Genomic DNA, 19,972 nt, shown 5'->3' with positions numbered 1-19,972 from the left:
TGCTTCTTGTAGTTTTTTAAATGTGATTTACAAGGAGTTAATAAGCACAAATTTAGTACTAAAATATTTTTTAAAATTGCTATGTTTGTTGCCCACTTCATATAAAGGAGGCAATAAGAAAAATTATAACTTCTAATATTTATTATTTAACATCTGTGTTGACATTGGATTTTGGAGTCTGTTTGAAAAATCCATGTTTGACTTCAGTTGTTGTAATCTAAGCTTTTTATAGGTTTTTTTAACTGATGTGTGAAGTAGTACAATCTGAGTTAGTCCTGTAAGTGGTTTTAGAAATCTATCCTAAAAAGGCTCCATGTTGAAAAAGGAGATAATCAAAAGGGGAACAGAAATCAGCCAGCATCCTGCTTGGCCTTACCTTCAATAAATCTAATCTTCTTTTCTTAATTGTATGTTGCTGTGCAACCTGCTTATAATGGAGAGCAGCAAATCTTTCACTAACATCTGGATTGTAAAGAAATTACTGTTATCCTTTCTAGGATTGGTATGGCTCATTGAAAGATCCAGTTATCAGGTCATATGGTTCTAACTCCTCAGAACTTTCTGCTACTACTGTAGGCTCATATCCAGCATTCCTATTTTGTGGTGACACCAGTTTACAGTGATAGCATCCAATGTGCTTTATGTGTAATTGTGTGCATGTGCAATAACGTAACAGTTATATTGCGGTTTTGCATCTTCAGGTCAGTCACTAGATTCTCATCCATCAGTATATCCATCACTGATGCTTGCTTTTTATTCACAGTAGGGAGGATCAGGTTGAATTTGTTGTGCACGTACCTTGGGTAGACGGTTATTCTGTTCTAAAATGGAACTATAGGACATCAGAATTTCTCAGGATTTTTGAAGGGACAGGACCCTGTAATTATGAGATGATGGATTGCTCCTAATTGTGTCTGATCTTGCCAGTGTGTTTTGATGTAGGTTGCAATAATTCCCAAATAAGGAAAGTGTTGCAAACTTAAAAACATTGTGCATGCTCCTGTAATGTTTTGGAGACAGTTCTGTTTCAGTGTCATCTTGAAATGGATGGAATATTGTACTGGTTTCTTATGACCAAATATTGTGCCGGTAAAGACGGCGGTGATGACAAGTTATCAATTTTCTTTTACAGTTAATGAATAGTATGGTAGCTTACAGTATGCACCAGTACTGACTGTTTACTAGTAATTGGTTTTGTTCTAAGGCCACTTAATAGATGATGTGACTTGTCTATATAACCAGAGCTTTAAAAACAGATAACTTGCTGCTTGATTGCATCTCTTCCTTCCTAGAAGAACAAACTAAGGTGCCAGACCTGCCAACCCTTAGTCACCTATGCCCTGATTAGACAAGAAACTTAATCATATGTTTCTCTTACCATGAATAGGCCCATTGATTTCAGAGCTTTCTTGAGGGCCGTTTTCTTGTGTTAGCCCAAAGTACATTTACTTGATTTGACTGGCAATATTTTAGCATTCATCAATGTAGCTTTGAGAACAAGTGTAAGCAATGGTGATGCTGAAATGCTGTCATAGCATTTTAAGGTCCTGATTCTGCAGTGAGGTTCCCCAGGCACAGGGGCTTGCCCCCAGAAGTTAATTTCAGAACCAGGGCCTCTGTTTGGAGGTGAAAACGAAGTAGAGTTTTATTATATGATGAGGCAGGAATAAATTCAGCGTTTGGAGGGAAAATCAACTATGGAATGAAGATGTTATCCGATAACTTGAAGATTTTTTTTTAGAAAAAACAGGTTTATTTGGTTTTCCAAATTAGAATACTCATTAACATTTGTAAGGCACTATAGAAGTGCTAGGTAAGTTGTGGTGGTCTACATAGTTAAGATTTTATATGTAGTGAATTAGCAAAAAAACACACTCCTTTTTAAGTGAGATTGGTTCACAAACAAACATTCCTGTCACACTGTATAAATCTAATAATTGTACTTTTGAACTAGAACCAAAAGTTGTTTCAGTATGTGATCAGGAGATCAGGTGTTGGCTGTGAAATGCAGCTGTTGCAGTAACAGTTGGAAGTGCTCCTATTTTATTGGTAGATAACAAAAGGGATTAGGGCTGGGACACTTTCTTTAATTATTAGAATTCAGAGATTAAAAGGAAAAAAAAAAAGTTGAGTTGAGATTTTTAATATCCCCCAAAATGAGTGAACTTTGCAATTTCACATCAAGACCCTTATTTTCCAGACTCCAAAGCTGAATATGAGGCAGACGTTTCTCAGTGACCAGTCTGAGTTACCTAATTCACTTTGACCCAAGCGTTTACTTTAGTTTGACTTGATGTTTAGAGAGGAAGATACCAGTTGGGAAGAAGCCTGTCAGTTTGTCGAGCCTACCCATGACAGGTGGGGTGCGGAGGAGCTTCTCTGGTGATGAAGAGTTGACTCCTCCTCCATATCGAACCCTTCCAGCACAGACAGCCCCGGAGGCCTTCCAGCCTCCCAGGACTAGCCAAGAGTTCAGTCCCAGCCTCAAAACAGGTAATGAGCACCATCAAAGTCTCTCGGTTACTGCAGAGGAAAATGCTGAACAGGGTGGGGGACAAAGCATGGTCTGGCATGAAATATGCTACCTTGTTTACTTGTTTCTGTCTGTAAAGTAAGAGGAATAGTCGCTTCCACTGGTCCATATCAGTCCACTTCACTGAATTCATCAGAGAGCAATGGTTCCTAGGGCAAATATACGGATTATAGATCGCTGAGGCCTATGGACACTGTGATTTAACTACCAAACTGCACTTCTGCAGATTTTTTTTTTTTTAAATGTGCAGATACTTTCAATTAACTTACTGAATTGTACTATGTAACACAACATCATTGTTAGAACTCTGCACATTATTCCTTAAAGGCTTGGGCACCATATATAACTAGAAAGAGATTTGTGATTGCATACAGCCTGTGTATAAGAGAACAGCTGTTTGGAAAAAGAGTCTTTTGAATTTAAGCATAATTGAGTCTCTTATATTCAGTGTTCTACAGACCACGGTTGGGTTTGATAAGAAATAAATTTGAAAGGATTTACCCTTTGAAAACAAATCTGTTTTTTTTTTTCTTCCCCCTCATGCTTGCTCCAAAACCAAAAGGCTGGTTTTATTTGAATACTGACAAAATGAAGTTTATCCATCTTAATTAGTGATTAGGGAAAACTCTTTAAGAATTCATGTATTAATAGTATTGGTCTGGCAGATTAAAACATCTCTGTCTTATGTAAGTCTTGTGTTTTGTATAAGGTAATCCTTGATGAAAGACGTTAGAAATGAAAAAAGCTCTATGAGAGCCTCATGACTGTCTCCGTTCAAATGTAGGATAGTCAGATAGATATATCAGATTCTCTAAATATCCTTCACATCTGTTAGGGTGTAGTTATGCGATCTATCGCCAGTTAGCGGTAATTTTCTTCAAGCACCCTAGATGAAATGCTGTGGACACCATAATGTGGCTTTGGATGCTGATCTAAGATCATGTTCTTACTGGCAGCTTTCTCCCTGGATTGTTGTGGCCACTGCTACGTTCAGGGTTTGATTGTACAAGGAACTGAATCCCCTCATCTCCCAGTGACTTAAATGGGAACAAAAGGCACGCAGCACCCCTCAGAAGTGCTCAGCTGCTCTCAAGATTAGGCCCTCATTTTCCAAACAGTGTATTGCTGACTGATATCCAGTCTGCTCTGAATGTTCATTTTCTGTCAGAAAATCTATATCAGGTTCATTAAATAACCTCATTTGCCCTTTCATCCACCATCTGTATGGCTACAGAATTCAATAGTACTTCATCTTGCTTCTTTAAGAATTGCTTTTGCTCTCTGACACAAGTCATGCTGCTTTTCTTTTACTTTCATCTTTATTTTGAAACTTTAAGAATTATACGTGATGACTTCTCAGCATTGAAATGTAGCCTTCATACAGCTCTATGTTGAGAGAGACATGATTTCTGGGCAGTCAAGGAAAGAAGTCTCTTTCCAAAACCAGTCCCACTTTCTTTATTGACATGTGTTATCCCCTAAAGTCAGGGTCTTGTTTCTTCTGATGTTTCCTGGCAGGGCAGGTTACTGACATCACATCCCTGATACAAGGGAGATCAGGGTGGGGCTTCCTGGGGTAGCAAGGTACTGAGACCATTGCGCAGATATCTCACTGAGCTAATGAGGAGAGGGAGCACCTTGTGTGTCTTTCCTTCTGTTCAGAACCTTCCATCAGCTGGATGTTCAGCCACTTGGCTGAATGATTTAAGGCACTATAGCTAAGTATTTATCTCTTTGCTTATCATTCAAGTGTTGTACTGTATAGGTGTAGCTTGAACCCATAGTGTTGATAAACTTTTCTTCAAGAGATTTGTTAGCAGGGGAAAGTAGTGGTTTAATATTTAACTGTTGGGATCTTAGTGCTAATTGAAAGATCTAGGACAAAATGTGAAGCCTGCTAACTCACCAGGTGTACTTGAAATATTGGGGACATGCATTATTTAAATACTGGGGAGGATGGGAACTTGACCAAAGCATTTCAAATTGTAGGAAAGTAATTTGAACCCCTGTATATTAGCATTTTCCTAGAGTAAATAGCACAGCATATCTCTGTTAGTTGTTGCTGCTGCTGCTTATTATGTAAAGACACCATGCCTTATGTGTGCGTGGTCCTCTGCAGACTACCCTGCTGTACATTAGATGTGACACAGGGACAGGCAAAAATAATCAAGGTTTTGGGGGCAGAGTAGGGAGGGAAGAGGTTTCCATGATGCAAGGTAGTGAGGTTGCTTGATTTTTGTAGGTTTACATCATGCTCTGCTGCTTTTTTAGCCATTTTAAAATATTTTAATATTTTAAATTTTATTTTTATTTAGCACAGGAGTGTGTATCAACATTGAAGATGATATAGGACCATAATAAAAGAATAATCAAATGTCTTGTAAATTTATAGCAGGATTACAAATAGCAACACGTTTTGGGATTTATTTTCAGATTTCACTGCATCAAATTTTTGCATTTCAAAAGACATTGGTGTTATTAACTTGGTATTCAGTAACTGAAACTTTTTAATGCTTCTCTCATTCATTTGGTCATCAGGTAGTCATCAGTTTTTGTATATTAATCAACCTTTTAATGTGGGTACTGCACCTTTAATGAAAACGTTGCCATATTTTCTTTTCAGTGTTCCTGCTTTTCATATATGCTCATATATTGATAAGTATCACTTTTCTTACTCAATCAAATTGGGAGGTTAATTGTAACCTATTTGGTACTGCTATCCATAATATCATTCTTCTTTGTGTTTCAGATCACTTTTTTTTTTAAATAGGAAGATAGAAGATTAAAAAAGTATCCTGGGTCTTAAAAATTAATTGCAAATATGCTGCAAACCCTGTATTGTAAACAATTTTTTCTGCCTGTCACTTACATGAAAGAAAATGAATTATGAGGCATCTGTGATCTGAAGATAGTACATGTTTTTTAATCATGCTTAATTCTGCTTAGCAAAAATTAAAGCATGAAATTAAACAGTGAAATTATAGGCTTGTGTTTCGCAGTTAGTAATGAAAATAATGTAACTTGGTTTTGAATGCTGTGCATACACATCTGTAGTAAAGGAAGCTTTTAAATTCAGCCATCTGTTGTTTTGGAAGATGAAGGAGAAAGAATACTCATCTTAATGTTCACAAGATAAGATGTTCTCCTTGGATGCAAACTGTGAATGATAACTTAAAATGCTGGTTTTAATTGAAGTCTGCATTTCTTAGCCAGTTCCTGAAGGCAACCATCTTGCTAAAGAGTGACAGAATTGATTATGTCAATATCATAGGAGCTGAGCATATGAGAGAGAGTGGATTACTGTGCTCCTTCTAAACTGGTTTAACAGACAAAACTCTCTTGCTATATATACATTAAGGAACAAATTCTGGTTTTGGAGATGTCCATTCCATTAAAGTCTGTTGGAGACTTATGCATGTATCCCAGAGCAGAATTTGACTCTTCACATTTTTATTTAAAAACTAAGACCCCCCAGTCCTGCAACGGACCCACTAATATCCAAAGGTCTGTGCTAGTGGATCTAATTGTAGGACCAAAGCCTTAATGTTATACAACCTGTTTGTGTAGGATGCTTTGTCAGCCTTTCATCCTGAGTAAGCAGAATTTTCCAGACCGCAAGCTCTTTGGGATAGGGTCTGTCACTTCCTATATATTTGTATAGCACCTAGGATGACGGAGGTCCAGTCTGGTTGGATTCTGATTGCTACTTCAATAGTAAATGTTGAATAACAATAATAAACACAAATACTCACTTTGTACCTTCAGATTGCTTTACTTCATTGCTATGAAATGTGCTGGTGCACTGAAGTTAAAGGAAAAATGCTCAGTGACATTTTTCCCCCTTCTAAAATGAGCTGAACTAGTGAAATCCATAGCCACCAAGTTTGAGAACCTTTGTAATATTACCAGTCGGAAAAGATTTTAGCTTTGAGTGATGTTTAAAAATGTTCTCTTTTTATAAGCAGAAGATTTATAGGGGGAGATAAAGCACATCAGCCTGAATATCAAAAACCCAGAGAGCCCTATGTAAGTATTACTTACTCATCTGCACTTTCCCAATTAAACTGAGTTACTGTCCCAAATAAGCAATGTATAACTGACTGATACAGTCTATTCTCTAAACCAGTCAAAGTGCACCAGTTCTGTAAATATGCAGCAGGCCACTCTCACTCTTGAAGCCCAGCACCCATCTGAGAAAATAGTCAAATTTCAATCTGAAGAAGAGCTCTGTGAAAACTTGTCCCTCTCATCAGCATAAGTTGGTCCAATAAAAAATATCACTTCACCCTCCTTGTCTCTCTAATATTTTGGGACTGACACAGCTAAACCAGCCTTGCATACAGACTTCAATCTGTCACTTTGCCAGAAATAATCATAGTAGTGACATGCTTGAAATAACATCTGTTTTTCTTGGTTGGACATAACTTGCCACATTTGCTCATCAAAACACAATGTGGAATTCCAGTGACACGAGCTTCTTAATTCAGTTACTAGTCTTATATGTGGAAGCAGCATTGCAACAAGATGAAGCTTAATTTACCATTTCTTAAAATGACCCTCCTTATTGTATCAACTGTTCTTTATGCTAAGATGGTTGCTATAGGCAGATGGCTCAGAAAGGGCAGACTTGAAAGAAAAATGAAAAAAAAAAAATTCTTCTCTTGGAACTTAGATTATTTTGCTATGCAATGTATTGTATTTGTAAAATATTTGTATTTTAAGAAATCACCTTAATTTTTGCACATCTTACTGGTTGACCCTTTTGTGTCTACACTACAGAAAAGGAAAGGGGAGGGGGGGGGAAAACCCACCGAGAGCATCAAGTCTCAGAGCCCAGATCTACAGACTTAGACTGATGAGGTTTGCTCTATGACACTAGAAATAATAGTGTATAAGTTCCTGCTCGAACTCTAAGACTCATCCCCTTCACCAGGTGTCAGAGCCCGAGTGGGAAAATCTACACAGCTATTTTTAGTGCTGTAGCACAAGCCTGAGTCTGTCGACCCAGGCTCTGAGACTTGCTTCAATGGATTGGTTTGTTTTTTGCAGTGTAGACCTATCCATAGATGGATTTTTACCATAATTTCCAAGTTACTGTGTTTCAATCATTGTCCAGTATTTGTTCTTCTAAACAGTGGGTAATCAGTTTTCAGTTTGTCATTTAGCTTAACCAGAAGTATTAATAAGGGGGCCCTGAGGCTAAAATTAAACCTCAGGGGCATTTGTTAAAGCTAAGTTATTCTATCATTTGAAATGATGTTAAGGGTATAACTTAAAGTGCAGTTATTGTCAGAAAAGTCAAAGCATCTGCTTCCTGTGAGGGTGCTTGAGTCCCAAGAGAAGAAGGCTGGTCAAAGAACTAGACCTGACATCTGGGTTCTGCTCTAGCTCTACTACATGCTTCCAATGTGATCTTGGGCATGCTTGCCCTCTTAATCTTTCTCTGTGTCTTCCCATCTGTGAAATGGGTTTAATATCAGCCTGCCTCACCAGGGAGCTCATGATTCATTGGTGAGAAAGGTGCCTTTAGGGATTTGACTAGAAGGCGCTATAGTAATGTGTATTAGTGATTAATAGATCTTCCCACTTCACTGTTAGAACTGTGGAGACAACCCAGCTGTAGAGGTGTGAACAGAATTTATTCTGCCTGATATAGCTTGTCAGCCAAGTTCTAACTATGCAGCCTGGAGATAATGTGAAAGGTACATCTTGGGTTAGGCTGGTGATTCTTTGCCACGACAGTGATCTCAAGTTAAATTTATAGGGCTGGAAGTAAATGCAAATAATCTTTTGATACAAGCTGGATCTAGACTTACTGAGAAGCAATCAGTGTGGGAAACCCGCCCCCCCGCCAATTTATACATTTTACAATCCTTTTCCTAATTATAACTGCACTTTAAATCCAGGATTCTAAAGCTATTTTATTTAATGTATGTATTATTTCTTGAAAATAATTTCTCTAAACTTTAGCCTTTTTAGTGCCCAGTTTAAAATTATTAATAGGAAGAAAAATAACATTAGGTTTTAGTTAAACTGAAGGGAAATCTTAACAATTATTTTGAATTCTTTATGGGTCTTTAACTTTATCTTTTATTTTTAGTGACTTCACTGCAGCTGAAGGAGGAGTTGCTAGATGGAGAGGAGTATAACTTTCTTCAAGGAGCATCTGATCAGGAAAGCAATGGGTCTGCCAGCTACTACATCAAACAAGAACCATAAGGCAGCTCAAAAATGTGAGGGGCAGGGTGGTGATAGTAGAGAAAAGAGCCTTTCTCCAAGACTGACTGACTGATTTTGTTCCCATTTTGATGGTACAGTTGCAGAGCTGTATTTGGGGCACTTTGCTAACTGTAGATGAAACATCAGTTGCAAAATTTTTGGAGGGGCAGGGAAACTATTTTAGTGAAAAATTTTTACAATTTATTAAACAAAAGACATTTTTGTGTTGTATTTGAAGCTTTTGAAAGAATTTTGTAATATTTTCAAATTCAGATTTATTGTGCATTCTTAAACTGAAATTCTAATTTTTTGGTAAAATTAAAGTTTAATTAGCAGGATTGCAGGAAACTGTTTGAGGAGGATATAGTTGCAAATACAAATGAACTGTCATTACAAATGAACCTTGTTGGTACAAGTTGGGAGATTTTGGACTTTTGTGAGCTGTATGAGTCACACCTCTGGTTTTTCATTGTGAAAATACTGAAATCCTGACTTTGGAGCATAAAAACATATACATGGTTTAAGGGGACCAGCCCTGCCAAGCCTTACTTGTGTGAGTAGCCCAATTTCAATGGGGGTGCTTTCATGAGGTGTGGTATTAACTTTTCAAGATGGTTACTCCATTTAGGGCCTGATTCAATGCCCATTGATTTCAGTGGCTCTTGGATTGGGCCCTTAATCTTGGGATGCTCAAGTAAATGTTTACAGAGCCCTGTGTTAAACTGGAACTTCAGGAGATTCTCTTGTGGAAAATTACATGAAACTTAAGTGTTTAAACTAGAAATACAGGACCTTTTCCTGTTTCTTGTTTGGATGGAAAACATGTTTGGGGTAGGAGGGAACCTGAGGACCTTTTCTTTGGTTTTATTCCCCAGAAAAATCTAGACTCCTGCTTTCCATCTCTTCAAATACTTGTGTATGTTGGTATCCTCAAGAGATGTACCAGATGAACTAGAAAAATACTTACTATGAAGGCAAAAATTTACTCAGTTCTGCAGAGGTTTTAATATTCTGCTCTCCAAGAATATAACAATGGAGTTGGGATCTGAAAAGAAAATTCTTTTGGGGGTAAATTGGACTCATTTGGTTCTAGAAGACTGGAATCCTTCCAGTCTCACTTTAATCGTCCCATTATTTTTGACTCTTTAACTGAACAGATATTTTTAGACATATTTGCAGGAGATTATAGAGACTAACATCAACATATGAGGATTTTTAATAAGTGCTGAATAATTTAATCTCCTCTCCCATTTTTAAATCCATGTGGATTTTGGCAGGTGGCCTAATTCTTGGAGTTGATTAGCAGCCTGATTTTTTTTCCATCCTGCAGAGTTGTGACTGGAAGAATGGACATCAAGAGCGTTAGCTTTTACCAGTAAGGTTCATTAACTAAATTCTCAGGAATAAACTGCATATGTTCTATAAGTGCTTCTGGGTCTTTGCAGGTCCCCTTCAGAGCAGTACAATGATCATCTGAGTCTTGACCCATACAGTAGGGCTTAGAAGAAATCAGTCAAAATTAATAACTTCTACGGTCCTTCAGCCTAAGAAATGCTTTAATGAAACCAGCCCACAGAGCCCCAGGATACCATTTTTTGGTATATTATTGTTTTGAACTTTTAAAAAAAAAATGCATAGAAAGTTGAAAACCAGCAATTTGACTATTTTCTAAAATATTGCTCTAACTTTGGGTACAAGCATTGTTAATATGCACAGGTTTACCTCATTCTATGCAAGAGAGGATAATGATGTAAAGTTTTGTAGTTACTACTGAAAGTAAAACTTGTCCTGTATAGTGTAGGAATGTATGGAAACCTTTTCTCCTCTCCCCCAGTCATATTTTTGTAATATTGATCCCTTTTTGACAACTGTTATCTCATATCAATAAAAGCTGGTTATCAGGTGTGAAATATCGGTGAGTTCAGGTGGAAAAGAGATTTTAACTCTAAAATACCCATATTAAAAGGACTCCGTCAAGGTTGACCAGTTTCAAATTTACTCCCTTTAGCCCCCGGTCCCTCCAATTCATTTACTTTATTTAAAACGCAAAAGAAAAAAGGAAAAAAAGTTAAAAATCAGAGCCTTCCAAAACAAGGGGCTGCAATGTAGTTTTACAATCCCAGTTCTTGATCAGAGGGATGTAAAGGCAGGTCCAGGATTTTGGATGACATATGCTTGAAACAAAGGCATTTTGGTGAGCCTCGGTCACACCAAGTACTGTCTCTCTCACCTATCAAAAAGTCAGATTCTGCTGGTACTTCCTCAAGTTGGTTAGTATTTGAATGCATTGATGTCGCTGGGATTAGTTGCACGTAATATAAAGCAAAGCTAGCAGAATTAGGCCCACAGAGCACAAGGGATGCATGAGATGCATCTGCTTTCATAAAGCTTCTACTTCCATAGAATAACACTTGTGACTAAATTGGCACTGCTGTAAATTGATGCAGCGGTGTCAATTTAGTGGGTCTGGTGAAGACAAGCTAAGTTGATGGCAGAGTGCTCTCCTATCAGAAGTCTGTATGCCACCTCCCTGAGAGGTGAAAGGTAAGTCGGCAGGAGAGTGTTTCCCATCGACATAGCGCGATGTAGAGACTGCTGTAAATTGACCTGAGTTAGCGTAACTTAGATCAATTTACAGCATTAGCGTAGACTAGCCCTAGTGGCACAAGTAGCTCATTGACTTCAGGAGAACCGCTGTTGTATGAATAAGGGTTGATGTAAAAAGGAGTTGCGGAAATGGGTCCATAGTTACATGTCAGATCGTGAGGGCAAAAAATCCAGATTCCTGGGCTTGTGTTTGTTGCCCAGCTTCAGAACTTGGATTATCCAAACTATTATTATAACCCTGAATTGGGCCAGATTTTAAGGGGACTCTTTGGATTATTTTTATAGTAAAATGCACTTGTAGGGGGAGGGGTGGAGAATTGTGTGTCTCACATTTGGGGGTCTGTCAACCTTTATAATAATTCTTGAAAATTGGTTATTTAAAAACTAAACATGGTTATCTGCAAGCTGAATTCCACCCTCATACACACATGCTGACTTTGGTGGGAATTTCACGTGTATTTGAGGGTGGAATTTCAGTCTGGTTTCTGAATCCAAAGAATACCTATCTGTCAAGTACAGTGTAACCTATCCTAAGCAAAGCATGTAAGGAATCACCTAAAATCACATGCTTGGGAGAAGTTTGTTTATGTAAAAGTTGAGCAAAATTGTACTAGATTCATACCTGGAGTGGTCTTTCAAGTGATCTCTTAAAACGGTGGGGTTACCTGTTGGCAGTGGTGTCTTTAGTACAGGCTTCACTGAATATGTTCTAATATTAATTAATAACAAGGTTCAAAGAATTTTCTTCCTTCATTCTACTGTGAACCATGTTACTTGGCTAAAAGAAAGGTGAGGTGTTAGAAGTCTGAAATCTCTACTGATGTCTAAAGTTGGGGATCAAACAGTCACTTCAATATTTGGCATAGCAAGTTTTTATAACCAAGGGGTAGTGCAAATAACTAAACTTACCTTGTAACTGCCCCCTTCTTTTATGGCTCAGAATGAATTTTACTGCTGACCTTGATTTTATGTTTTAAATGCAACTTCTTAACCTTTTCCTTGCTGTGTATAAGGAAAGCTAAAGCAGTTATCAATTTCTTGTTTTACGGATACTAACACGGGTTTCAGTGTTTGTTTGTTTTTATTATTGTTGTTTTTTATGTGATGTGAATACCCTCTCCCACCAATATTTGTACTATGGTGCTAATATATATTTGGTAACAATCCTTTATTGGGAAGGGATTAAAAAACTGTGATTAAACTGAATTTTTCTTCCTTTTAATTTTCATATTTAAAAAAAAAAGTCACAGCCATTTATACAACAAAAAGCATCAGCTTTTGCCCTTGGGAAAATATATTGGGGTGGGAATCAAGATGAAATGAATAGGGTTTTTACATCATTTCTGTATGTATTTGATATATAGATCAATATCTGTACAAATTTAATCTTTTATTTTCTTGGTAATTTGTGTGGTCAATGAGAGAGTGTTTAAAACTTTCTCATGAAATGTATATAACTAAGTGAAAAATGCTTTTGGAGAAATTAACGTTACTTTCATTTTTACCAGACTGCAGATTTTCAGCATGGATGTGAAAAGCATTAAAATTATAACTTTGTGTACAAGATGAAAATAATTCACTAAATTTGCCTTTTTTACACAAAATAAAAATGTTAAACTAAGACCATGTGTATGGTAGTTTGTTTTTTTTAATTCAGGTATATATTCAGATATGTTGTAGTGTCTTTATTGGGCCCATTACAAATAACAGAACTGAAATTAGAAATCAGTTAATGTTTTTAAATATACTCATGGGAAATACTTTTAATTTTTAAATTACACTTCAATTATTTTTGAAAACTGCTTTTCAATGGGAATGAAAATTTATCATTTTTCCTTTAAGATGCCGTATACACAGTGCAGGTTTCATTGCTGGAACTGGGGGGGGTGGGATTTTATCTTTGAGAGGGAAGCTTTTTAAAGCTGCAAGTCATATCACAGACCTTTCACAAATCTACATTATTGAGCAGTCCTTGCCACAGTCTTGTCTAAATTGTGATTTAGCCACCAGTGTAGCTGTACCACTGTCAGCACAATTGACATTAGTGCAAGGTGACTTGCACCCAATGCTACTTAGCCTAGTGGGATGCATTGGAGCAGTAAGACTGCACGGGTACTAATTATGATGTAGGGTTAGGGTGACCAGATGTCCTGTTTTTAAAGGGACAGTCCCATTTTTGGACTTTTTCTTATATAGGTGCCTATTAACCTCCACTCCTTTGTCCTGTTTTTTCATGGTTGCTATCTGGTCACCCTAAGTAGGGCACATCTGCATGTGCAGTGGTATGTACAATAGACACTGCATTGCCAACTAGCACAGGAACAAATTGCATTGTAGACGAGTAATGGCTTAGGTGCAAATCTGTGGAATGTACTTTGTTTCTACAGAACTGTTTACCAAAAAAATTCCAGCTTTCACTGGAGGAAAAAAGCTGTTTGTATCCTCACAGTTGTGAAGATAAACTGGTAAAGGAGAAGGGAGCACAAACTAGTGCAGCATTGTCTTCCAGGCTATTCAGGCACCCTGAAACAACTGGACAATGTAATCTGTCCCAAGCAGCTAGAAAGCTATTTCCTCTAAAAGCTACACATGGTAGTTCTCCAGTTCATGAAACTGAATATGGGGAGAGTCTAAAAAACTAAATTCACTATAAAAGTAAACCAGTTCTACTGACTGGATTATTCATATTAAATTCAATCACTTACTTAATGTGAAAGTGATTGAGAATTTCTGCTAGAGTACCACTAAATATAGGTAATAGTTGCAGAATACATAGGACATTAGCTGTCACATCATATTATGTTGTGTAATGTTGTTTGAGCCCATTCAGTTTGGAAATCTCTCTTGTATAATCAATTACTAAGCTAAATAGCCAAGTGCTTTAACTGCATCGTTTAAGTGATTTAGTGTGATTGACTAGTACACCATGTTCCATGTTGGCCATCATTACTGAGCATGCCATAAGGCTTTATCATAGTGTAAGAACATGGCAAGTTTATTAAATTTCATATTACTCTTATATAACTGTAGCCTATAGGAGACAGCATGGTCCTATGAATGGGAGCATTGGGATAGCAGTCAAGAGACTTGGGTCTTATGCTGTCATGGCTACGGTCAGTTACCCCTGTGGCTCACTATCTATTAAATGGGAATACTTATTTCACTTAAAGTGCAGACACATCTACAGCTAGAAGCAATATATGAAAAGTTTATATTATAGTGGATCAACTTGTTCCTTTGAACATTTTTCTCATACGTATGATCACCGCTGTAGAAATACTGTTCAATCCATAGGAGATACTTCAAGCAAACTTTCTATCACTTGCCCAAAAAGTGACAGGTTAGTTTTGAAGCTTTTCAAATCAGTTTCTTATATGTAACTTTGCCAGCACTGGGCTGTAATGGCTCAGCTTCTCAGTGCAGGGGTTTCATATCTTGGCCATTCTGAGACAGGTACCTGATCCTGTTTACTCACACCATTCATTAAGATCTTTTATTGACAGCTCATGTTAAGCTCCTGAGTAGTTTTTTCCCCATTACTATGTTATACAGACATGCAATGTGTGGGTCAAGAGCTTCCATCCTACTTTCCCCATTATTTGCTGCAAAGAGTGTATACTATTAGTTTCAAAAATCACTATAACAGGTCTACTCTAGTCTGGTTACCACACTGTACATTTTCACTTTACATCCTCTTTAGTAGAGGATCAGTTTATGAACTGAATTATTTGCCAGTCTTCAGAGGTCTAATTTCAAATATGGGCTTAAAGCACTTCTGAAGTGGTAGTCCTATAATGTAGAGTGTAGACCATAATAATGCTATGGTTTAAGCAGAACTGACTTAAACAGGGCAGGAGTGTGAGAAAATATAAAATTCCCTAAAGGGACTCTGCATTAAAAAAAAAAAAGTACAGACTCTGCCTTTTAATGATTTTTCTGACTGGTGAGTCAACTTGTGTAAAACATAAGCAGAGACATGTGCTTTTCTTTAAGCACCAGTAGACACCATGAGGGAGAAGTAATATGCTTCCTTCATCCTCTGCTTTCACTTTAGCCAATAAGCTGCAAAAGCTGTAGATTAAGGGGCAGTCTGAAGGAAGTCTCACCTGCCCCAGTAAATTTGCTTTCTCATCACAACTTAACATACCAGTTTTTAGCACTATAACAGCACTGATTTGGTTTCATTTTAAACATGTTTTCAGGGTGGTTTTCTCTGAGTGGATTTCATTTTGTCTCCCAAAGCACAGTTGTATACTACTGTACAAATGACCAGTTCTACTCCATGCATACGTAAGTATGCTTTCTAGTGAATACAGACTACACCTAGTTTCCATAATCTGTTTAATAAACTTTACAGTACTATGTAAAGGTAACTGTCATAATAGTTGCTCCCAGCTCAGTAGCTGCTGGAATGAGATGCTGTGTTAAGGCGGCACAATTAAATTAGAGAGACATCATTTTACTCATAGATCCAGTCATGAGCACAAGATTTGAAGTCCACAAGCTCTGCAGGCTGAAACCACAGCTGGATCTCCTTCTGAGCACTTTCTACGGAGTCACTGCCATGAATGATGTTCCTATGAAGAAAGCCAATCACAAAATTTCAAAGAAACAGTTGGTAACTTGTTCATATGGACAGAAGTCTGGATACTCATCTACTGCTGAACAGCTTGAGCTTGTGGTACAGCTCTTAAAGAAAAAAAGCCCTGATTCTATTTGTGAAGTCAGTCTATAACAGATATAGTTCTATTAAACACAATAGAAACTATTAACAGCATCACCATGACCTGATTATCATTCATCACATTCTGAAGTATAGTTTAAAACCCCAAAATGCCTGGTATAAGCAACATTCTTGTTGGAATGTGTCCTACAAATTAAACTCAGCTTCAGACCAGGATTCTTATGTCTAACTACCTAAGCTTTCCAGAAGGCAACATGAAGTTCATCCTATGTCAAACTGGATCACTAAATAGGAAACAGTACAGCAAGCTGTTTTACTGTGGCTTTAACACAGAATGACTCTCTCTCTCTCTATACATATACATTATGTATAGGTAAGAACATATCCATTTCTTTCTTTGAAAGGTATCTGGGGACTGCACAATTTCTGCTCTTAAGTTTTTTTATTCAAGTGATGCTTACAATGAAAGCAGTAAATATACTTATCTTGTAACTCTGGAAAAATATTTAGAAAAAATTTTTATATAATAATTTTAGCACCAACCTTCCCACTTGAATGCAGAAATCACCACGGATTGTACCAGGCTTTGAATCTGCAGGATTAGTCTCTCCCAGCATAACTCTGCCAGTTTTAACTACATTAAGACCCTCCCAAACCTTTTAAAAAAAAATAAAAATTATTATTCCATACCCATTCAAACCATCACAGAAGATTCAGCTTTGGCACTTTCCAAGGAGACAAAGGCCTCCCCCACAAAGATCTAAATCTATCTTAGAATCTGTATAAATTAAATTGCAAAAGAAAAAGACTAGGAACAAGAGAAAATTATAAAATAAATGGCTACAATTCTTTGTAAATTACACTTGTTTCATTGGTTATCTTTCATGTGATAAGGCATGAGAGTAAATAGAATCAGAATGGCTACCTGTTACCAGAACATATCTGAAACAAGTGAGATTTAAAAGAGACACCTGGCCTGAAGAATAATGGACACCATTGTTAACACTAAACTAGTAAACAGAAGCTTATTGAGAGAAGATACTTTATTTCCACTCCTGAGTGGCTCTCACATAGATGCAACTTGAAAAATCTCTAATGAAGTGGCCTGCAATTAACATCTTTAAATAGCTCAGACTCCATGGAGCCACTTCAGCACAAAACAGTGAAAACACACACACACACACACACACACACACACACACACACACCCCTGTTTAAAATTATACTACTTTGAAAGTCTACTCCTTAATTCTTAAAGTCAGCTGAAGTGTTTAAATCCCCTGGATTGCCTTGGAAATCTCAACCACTTACTACTTCACCTGCTAGGCAAATTTCAGGACTCTTCCCACATCCCTCCTGTTTCACTATAATCCAAAAACCATTATGAATGGCAGAGAATCCTAATGAAGTCATCATGTTCTATTCATAGGAAGTGGGGAAGGCTTTTCAAGTCAAGTTTTATAAACAGACTGTTATCCCCATTCAAAAGTGCTCTGGGCAGCATTGGATGATGTGGAAATTGGTTTGTTTTCTTTTACCACTTTATTTTATACATTCGGACAGTGTAATTTAAAAAGGAAATTTTTTTTAAAGCTGTAAAGTGTCCGCAGACGCTAACAATTAAAAAAATAGCTTATGTAATTAGAAAAAAATACCTAACCATTTCCTGCATAATTTATGTTTAAGTAAATACAGTACTACTCACCATGGCCACAACAGGTCCAGAATTCATGTATTTAACTAAACCAGGGTAGAATGGCCTATCTTTCAGGTCAATGTAATGTTGTTTTAGAAGGTTTTCGGAAGCCTTTAAAGAAAAGTTGAATGTGAGATTTTGAGAGCAATGTTTAAAAAAATAAAATATAAAAAGCAGCAGCAGCCCATTACTGCGTTAATAATTAAATACTTCTTATTAGTCATGAAACAAGTATCAACAGCAAGAAGTCTGCAAGCTAATTATGTTTGTTCCATATTTTACATGCAGAGCAACTCAGGACAAGTTTTGTCTAATTTTCTTTATTAACTAAAGAATTTACATTGAGGCAGGTTCAATACCATCAGCTCTTTGTTAAACTGTGATTACTTCTTTATATTAATTTATGGCTGCGGATTATTATGAATACAAGACATCTGGAAGACTGCATTTCCTGATGTAACCTTCTAGTCATGGTCATTTTTGCTTACTGAACATTAGGTTGTATTAATTTAGGCTAAGTTGTCTTGTGTCATATCAAACCATGATTACAACTTTCTGGTTCACAAGAAATATAAGCGACCCGGTATAGTTATGGTCTGATATGACAAGACACAACCGAAAGGAAGCTACACCAGACAGAGCCTAAATTAAATACAGTTCTTTCACATTTTCTGTTCAGTTACATTCATGCAGCTTCATCCAGTTAATAGACTGTGTGAGGAAATTTGGCCTGGTATGTGTATTTATATCTGAAAAGTTACAATAAGCATATCAACAAAGAGTCCTGTACTGGAGCATAAGCTTTCGTGGGTGAATACTCACTTCGTCAGATGTATGTGGGTATTCACCCACAAAAACTTATGCGCCAATACGTCTGTTAGTCTATAAGGTGCCACAGGACTCTTTGTCGCTTTTTACAGATCCAGACTAACACGGCTACCCCTCTGATACTTAATAAGCATATCAACTCTTGTGCAGACTGGACTACACGTTTTCACTTTGACAACTCCTTGATGTGGGAAAAACAATATGGGAAAATGAAGCTTCTGTATAGTTTATCTTGCTGCCTAGGATTTGCAAGTAAAATCGAGAGAGGGGAAAAAAAAAAACAACACACATGTAGTAATAATAGGTTGACTTTTATCGCAAAGAATTGCAGGGAGCCCTATAAGCATTAATTAAGCCTCACAACAGCCCTGCCTCTAAGGACCTTACATGCATGAATTTCATGGCCACCAGGCGGAAGCCCTTCTGTTCAAACCGTTTGATGATTTCTCCCACCAGGCCCCTCTGGACTCCATCCGGCTTGATGGCAATGAAAGTGCGTTCGCTATTAGAAGCCATTGTCCTGCGAAAGGAAACGGGGAGCAGTAAGAGAAACGAGGCGACAACACCGGTAGAGCCAGTTTCACCGCAATCCTGTCCCGATTAACAGACATGCCCCAGGAGGTGACTTCAAGCACCCCGGGGGTGGATTCAAGGTCAGCGGTGCTTCAAGGGGCGAGGGATGCCACCCAGGGAGGCCACTTACAGGGATTTATTCCAGACACGTGCAGGATCCATCCCTGCTGCTGCTACCTTCTCCCTGGCCCCCAAGCCCGCTCAGTCCTTACTGCGGTGCCCCGAGCCTTTCCAGTCTAGACCTCTATTTACACGCCCGCCGTTCTCGCTCCCTCAATGGCTCCCAGCCCAGGGGCCACGTGGTAGCTGGGATCCCCCGGTTTTTCTTCTCGCGTGTCGGTCGCTCAGTTCCTCTTCGCCCCACAGGGACCCGGCGAGCCCCGCCTGGCTGCCCCACGCGGCGAGGCCACCGACCCCGGCTTCTTCCCGGGCGAGGCCAGGGCCTGCCGTTCAGTCTCCAGCCGCGCTCCGCCGCCCCGGCCGGCTTTGGAGCCCCAGCCCGGCCGACAGTCCCCCTCCCGCGGCCTGGCGGGAAGCACAGGCCCCGGCTGAAGGGGCAGCGCCTCCCGGTCTGAGCACAGTCTCCTTCTCCCGCGGGCCTCCCCAGCCCCCACACCGGCCTCACCTTCCTGGAGCTGTTAAGGCGGCTGCTGAGCTGGACACCAACTTCCCTCAGCGTCTACGGGGAAAGAGGAGGAGCGAGGTCGGGTGGAGCCGGAACCCACCCCCGAAGAAGAGGGGCTGGCCTCCCTCCTGGCGGAATATGGCGCCTTTAGAGCCCGCCCTCATGCCCAGGGAAGCCTGCACTTCCGGGGCTTCGCAGAAAGCTCGT

General features: G+C 38.5%; 2 protein-coding genes across 2 annotated transcripts in view; one reads left to right on the top strand and one right to left on the bottom strand.

Annotated features, from left to right (window-relative positions):
• MBTD1 (mbt domain containing 1) overlaps nucleotides 1–12,980 on the top strand; it is a 56,850-nt gene extending 43,870 nt beyond the window's left edge. Inside the window, exon 15 of the mRNA XM_075072063.1 lies at nucleotides 8,634–12,980. Within this exon, the coding sequence (XP_074928164.1) occupies nucleotides 8,634–8,752 (119 nt within the window). The 3' untranslated portion in view covers nucleotides 8,753–12,980. The remainder of the gene's footprint in view (nucleotides 1–8,633) is intronic.
• A 2,706-nt stretch (nucleotides 12,981–15,686) lies between these two features.
• On the bottom strand, nucleotides 15,687–19,868 carry LOC116827539 (nucleoside diphosphate kinase). Its single transcript, XM_032785177.2, has 5 exons — nucleotides 19,766–19,868; nucleotides 18,955–19,087; nucleotides 17,749–17,850; nucleotides 16,587–16,699; nucleotides 15,687–15,936 (listed from the first exon to the last, which is right to left on the bottom strand). Exons 2-5 carry the CDS (start codon nucleotides 19,081–19,083, stop codon nucleotides 15,819–15,821), a joined length of 462 nt encoding a protein of 153 aa, XP_032641068.1. The 5' UTR covers nucleotides 19,084–19,087; nucleotides 19,766–19,868; the 3' UTR covers nucleotides 15,687–15,818.
• Nucleotides 19,869–19,972: the final 104 nt, after the last annotated feature.

The sequence above is a fragment of the Chelonoidis abingdonii genome, chromosome 13 (genome assembly GCF_003597395.2).
Source record: "Chelonoidis abingdonii isolate Lonesome George chromosome 13, CheloAbing_2.0, whole genome shotgun sequence".
Classification (NCBI taxonomy): Eukaryota; Metazoa; Chordata; order Testudines; family Testudinidae; genus Chelonoidis; species Chelonoidis abingdonii.
The sequence above is the reverse complement of the archived record's forward strand: the minus strand, read 5'-3'. Positions and strand labels throughout refer to the sequence as shown.

Bases quoted from the DNA above. Each gene is read 5' to 3' on its own strand.
- LOC116827539 (XM_032785177.2), bottom strand. From the start codon at position 19,083: ATGGCTTCTAATAGCGAACGCACTTTCATTGCCATCAAGCCGGATGGA. The intron at 17,851-18,954 runs GTAAGGTCCTTA...TTTTCTTTAAAG, and splicing joins TGGCCATGAAATTCATGCAT to GCTTCCGAAAACCTTCTAAA. The intron at 16,700-17,748 runs GTGAGTAGTACT...TTTTTTTAAAAG, and splicing joins CTGGACCTGTTGTGGCCATG to GTTTGGGAGGGTCTTAATGT.